At 29.5% G+C, this 6,082-nt stretch overlaps 1 protein-coding gene across 2 annotated transcripts; it reads right to left on the reverse strand.

Moving 5' to 3' along the window:
• Positions 1-2,280: 2,280 nt before the first annotated feature.
• On the reverse strand, positions 2,281-5,694 carry LOC112744480 (homeobox-leucine zipper protein HAT7). 2 transcript variants are annotated; one of them, XM_025794128.3, is made up of 3 exons: positions 5,148-5,694; positions 4,390-4,730; positions 2,281-2,830 (listed from the first exon to the last, which is right to left on the reverse strand). In XM_025794128.3, exons 1-3 carry the CDS (start codon positions 5,368-5,370, stop codon positions 2,405-2,407), a joined length of 990 nt encoding a protein of 329 aa, XP_025649913.1. In that variant the 5' UTR covers positions 5,371-5,694; the 3' UTR covers positions 2,281-2,404. The 2 variants fall into 2 exon arrangements, with proteins under 2 accessions (XP_025649913.1, XP_025649912.1); XM_025794127.3 differs by having other exon boundaries at positions 4,390-4,775.
• Between the last annotated feature and the right edge of the window lie 388 nt (positions 5,695-6,082).

A 6,082-nucleotide genomic window follows, 5' to 3' on the forward strand; every position in this document is an offset into this window, starting at 1 on the left:
TCTAAAAGTTGTATAAAATAAACCGAGTTAAATTAGGTCGATTCAATGTAAAATTAATATATATAGATTTGTAAAAATTAACCAATTTGGATTTGTCGAGAGTTTAAATCCCGCTTAAGCAAGTATCGAGAGTTTGAATTTTGCCTACCGCATGCAGCAACTCATTAACCAATGACAAACCTTTAAATGGAGTTCATATCCGTGACTAGATTACTTATTAGCCTGTTAGAACTTTAAATGGAGCTCAGATTCGCAATCAAATTAATTTTTAGTCTATTGGGTTGGAAAATAATATGAACTATAAAAAAATTGTAAATTTTATATATTGAAGTAATAAAAAGTAAAAACAACCCAAAACATAACTTTAGCCCAACCTAAAAATAACGTTGAATATAAATGATAAATTTAAATCCAACAAAATATATCTTAATTCCGGGATCGAATTTTAAGTCGACCGAATTTTAAACACCCCTAATTATCCATTGATGGTCTCAAGAGTTTGGACAAGGCATATCCAACTCAATCATCTTCAATAGTTTTTCAGAGTTTCCTTTGATGCACATGGATCGGATGAAACTTAACATTCTTTCTTGGAATCACCAAAGAAGAGAAGTGGATCTCTTAATTTTTGGTGACCTGTTGGTGGATGTAAAGATGGCACAACCAGGAGTTCTTCTCACCGCCGTTTCCGAAGGCCTGAAAATATAATACTGATGGAGCGGCAATGCATAACCCATGTAAAGCGGGATGTGAGGGGTTTGTTAATTAAGGAATTAATCAAATTATCAAGGAAGGTAAATTGCTAGATTTATGGCTGGTCTAGGCAATTACACAGCAGTTCAGGCGGAGACATGAGGAGTTTATCATGGACTCAATACTGCCTCAGATTTGGAGATGAGGAAAGTTATTGTGGAATTGGATTCAAAGATCCTTGTGAATCTGCTAGTTCATTAAGCAATTCATTCACCAATAATTTATTAATCAACCAATAGTACGTATTAATTCTTATTCTGTCGAAATAAAAAATATTATTAAAAAAATATTATTAATTTAAGAGATTGAATAAATTACTATTTGTACTTATGAAAGATATAGACGCTGACAAATGTATCTATATAAGAATAAAACGACAATTATAATCACGGAAGATGGCCTTCGTGTGCCAAAAGTATCCGGACATTGGTTACGCAATTGGTCTGTTAGGGTAATTTTGGCACACATAAATCATCTTCTGTGGTTACAATTGTCGTTTTATTCTTATATGAGTACATTTATCAGCATCTATATCTTTCATGGGTACAAATGGTAATTTATTCTTAAGAGATTATATTCGATCGTAAAAAGAGTTTCAAAGGCTAACATTTTTATTAAAATTTAATCAGCATTTAACCATAAAAAAATGTGTAATCTCACTTCACTAGATATAATTTCACATTATTAAAAATATTAACGATAATTAATTAATGAGTATAAATCATAAAATGTGTTGAACCCTAATTAATACTACTGTTGTTTTGTGAAGTCTACTATATTCAAGCATTTAAGATTACTTCTATCTTGGCCAAGTAAAAGATTACTTCGACGACGAAGACGAATATTTGACCTTATCAAATTTTGGGAAATTAAGTACATATATTATTATTATTTTTATTTCAAGTCCTTCGGCTATTTTAATATGAATATATATAATAGAAGAAGGAGAACATGCTTTTCTCTTGCACTTGTCTTTTTTCTTCTTTAAAAAGTAGTATTAATTAGCATATATAGTATTAAAAAGAAAACTGATCCAAAGCCATTTTCTTTATTTAGTACTATATCTTATTGGAAGTCATACGACTTTCTCCTAACGCATTTGCATGCAATTCATCACCACGACATAGAGCTCATGATTCCAAAGCAGTACCAATTTGAAATAAAATATTATATATTATGAATATAAATTAAAGGATGCAAACAAAAGATCCTATTTTTATTCGTGGGGCATCATATACATGCAATGCAAGAGCTGGATATCCACTAAGGGTCACATGTAGTACTACCTTAAACCTAAATTAATTATCTTTTCTTTTTTTTATTTAATTTATTTCTTTATTTCAGCCTTACAAAAATATTACTTTCTATTTTTGCAGTTCAATAAAGGATATCTCAAAGAAATCGCACTACTCAAAAGTCTACCAGCTCCTTACGACTCAATTATAGATTTGTTCCCACTTTATACACTAATAATCCACACAATAAATAATAACAATAATAATAATAATAATAATAATATAAGGAAAATTGATAGAAAATGTTCTATATATTAATTAAGAAGTGTAAGAAACTTGTCTCATTTTTTTTTTCTTTTGTCTCAATTGAACTATTGATATTGGAATTTTATTACTAAGAACCTGAGTGAATTGGATCAGTGGAAATTATTATGAGGCTGGTGTTCAGGCCAGGGCCACAGATTCTGTTGATCATCAATTTGGTGATGAAACATGTTGCATAAGCCTTCATCCTGATGAGGAATTCCTTGTGGTCTTGATGATGATGGTGGTGAGTATTGGAGGAGCTGAATTATGTTGTTGGGCTTTAGAGAATTATCATTATTGGATTCAAGGGTAGTTTTGGCATTTTGAGAAGATACTGGACTAGTGTTTATAATTGGTGTTGTTGAGAGATCTAAGTTAATGTCTGATGATGAGATATTATTATTGTCACTACAACCATTATTATTATTATTATTACTCCATGAACCCTCTCCCGCTTCTTTCTTATTAAGGTTGCTTATTATTGCTCCATCTTCTTCTTCACAATAATACTCCTTTCCTTTGATTAGGGCCTGTAACTACAAACATAATTAAGAATCCCAAAAAAAAAGTGAGATTGTATACCAAAAATATAAATAATTATGAAAAATGTTATCTATATTTATTTCATGGTGAAAACTCAGGTGCAATCGACTTCACGTAAAGTTGATAGGTGAGATTCGACTAAATTTTCATCTAACAACTCTCAACTATTAACTTCACATGAAGTCGACTGCACCTGAGTTTTCACCTTATTTCATTTTATGTATCTAGTCAACTAACACATACTTTTATATCAATCTCCATCATTTTATTAGATATCCATGAGTGAAAAACTCATGGTTTCAAAATATGCATTAAAGTGTATATATAAAATAAAGGAAAATGTAAACACCACATTTCTATAATTACATACCAACTGATGACATTTAGTTTTCTGATTTCTTTTTTACATTTTTAAAAAATATCAAATAAAATAAATATTTTTAATCCCTTACATATTCTTATAAAACATTTAAGTTATTTTCATTTAATATTTAGGAAACATTTAGAAAAATATATTAAAGTGAATAAATTATTTCTTTTAGATAGAATAATGTAACTTTTGCCTTATTAGTAAAAAAGAGTTTTATAAAGACAATTAATTATATATATGATCACATTATTAATATGTAAAAAATATTATCTAAATACATAAATTTAATTAAAAAAAATAAAAAATATACTATCAATACATCAGAATCAAACTTTTTTTCCATAAAGAGAGAAACATCACTTGTGAAGAAATCCAATTGGGAGACTATGCAGAAGAAAGAGTAACTAACAATCAAAGAGAAAATATCAAAATAATGAGAGAATCAATCATCTTAAAAAGGACTAAGTATAAAGCAACAAAACCAAAACAAGAAAAGGTGTTGCATGAATAAAGTCAATGGAAAAAGGAAACGCTTTTTTTCGTCCAGCATGGAAACATCAAATCACCATTATTGAGCAAAAAGAGGGAGGGGAGAGGGGGAAGCACATACTAAGATGAAATTACTTATAAAAACATGAGTAGCACTCAGGAAAATATTTGATACATTATAGTAAATTGAGTTCAAGTGAATATATGGGAACAAATAATAATAATAATAATAATAATAATAATAATAATAATAATAATAATAATAATAATAATAATAATAAAGAAGATATTTTTAATAATAAGAAAAGCCTCAATTATTCTATTTTTAGTTTATTATGAGCCATCCACTCATCATGATGATCTTACAGTTACTATCATAAATGCTTTACCAACCCCAAGATCTTATACAAGTTTTTTTTTTCTTTTTCTAAATATATTACTAAATTTTCAAAACATATTTGTATTTTTAAGCAGGATGGTTATTATCTTGATCCAAAAAAGGAACTACCTAACTAGTATAGAGAATTTAGTTACACCCATAACATAACATAAACTATGGGAAATAATTTATCAATTTTCTTAAATATTCTCCTAATTTAATAAGGACAAAGAAAGAATTATTGAACTACTTTAATTTTTTTCCCTTTATTTCTTTATTAGCATATAATAAGAGAATTATTATTATATGATTACCTCAGCATGTAATTTTTGATTCTGAACCTTAAGTGCATCATTATCAACCTTCAATGCTTCAAACTGCTTCTTAAGAGATTCATATTCCCTTTCAAGTTGCTTAGTTTTCCACCTTGCCCTCCGATTCTGAAACCAAATAGCAATTTGTCTCGGTTGCAAGTTAAGGGCCTTAGCAAGTTGAACCTTTCTTTCAGGTTCAAGCTTGTTCCCTAACTCAAAACTCTTCTCAAGTGCTTTCACTTGTTCAATGTTCAGCCTCTTTTTCTTCTCCCCAAATTGGAACCCGAATCCGTCGTCCGATAGGTCGTCGTCGCCGTCGCCGCCGCACTTATTCTCGATCCCTGAAAATGACATGGATCTTTTCAACATGAAAGGTCCACCACCCCCTACAAATTAAGAGAAAGTATCTTAAAGTTTGTTTTAAGAGTAAAAAGAAAAAAGAAAAGAAGAATTTTGTTCTGATCCATCCATAATAATTAAAATTAAGCCCACATCATCAATTATTAATTAAGGGGGAAATAATTCATATTTTTTCTTTAAATTAAGCAACCCTAAAAAAAAATTAAGCAACTCATAAAAAATCCCTAGTCTAGAGAAATTCTTGAGGAAAAGGGTTTTTGATCTGGTTAAATTCATGATTAAAATAAGAATGGATCTAAGTAAACTATTTGGTATAATAAGATAGGAAAATAAGAATGAATTAGAATATAACTTTTTTTTTTTTTTTTGAAATTGTTGAATGAGTATATAAATATTACCTAAGAATTGGTGTGAACCCATCTTGAGAAAGAGAGAGGGTGTGTTGTGTGGTTGACCTAAGAAGTGGTGATGGGAAGGAATTGGCAAAGAGGGGAAGGAATTGAGGGAATTAGAAGAGAAGGGTTGGTGATGATGATGATGATGATGATCTGGTTGGTGTTCATGATTGTGGAAGATGAAATTATTAGCACTTTGTGAAGAAGGTGGTGGTGGGAATGCCATGATTAGTAGCTAAGTGTAGTTGATGCAAACAAGATTGGAGGGAGTATTGAGTTGATTATATAGTAGTGATAGGAATTTATTGATGATGATGATAAGAGGGTAGGTTGTTGGCTCTCACTCTCATGGTGATGTTTGGAGACAAAAGCTTCGGAAAGAGGAATGATGATGATGATGATGATGATGATGATGATGATGATGATGATGATGGTGGTGGTGGTGGTGGTTGATTCAGACTGCTGCCACAGACACACACCCATTTTTAGCTTCACATACGGACACACAAACACAACATATATCTCTTTGTGTCTCACCGAGAAAGATGCTAATTATTTTCAAATGAGGAAACAAATATGTTTATTGTAAAAAATAACTCTATCAAGTAAATATTTTTACTGAAAATACAGCAAAATGTTATTAGGATGTAAACTCTAGTTTGTGAATTAAGTTTGAATAAATGGACAAACATATATACTAAAATTCATAAATATAAAAGTATACTCGAAAGATTAATTTTGGAGGACAAAATTACATCCTATATTTTATAAACTCACTAATGATACAGTTTTTTTTTTATTAAAAATAAATAATTTTATGATATGTTATTTAAATTTATATAATTAAAAAACATCTAGATTACTCAATTATTGTTGAGTTTAAAAAAAAAAGTAAAGTAATAATTAGTTCTCTGAAGATTTTGACTTCGGATAAATTA

Source organism: Arachis hypogaea, chromosome 14, assembly GCF_003086295.3.
Source record: "Arachis hypogaea cultivar Tifrunner chromosome 14, arahy.Tifrunner.gnm2.J5K5, whole genome shotgun sequence".
Classification (NCBI taxonomy): Eukaryota; Viridiplantae; Streptophyta; class Magnoliopsida; order Fabales; family Fabaceae; genus Arachis; species Arachis hypogaea.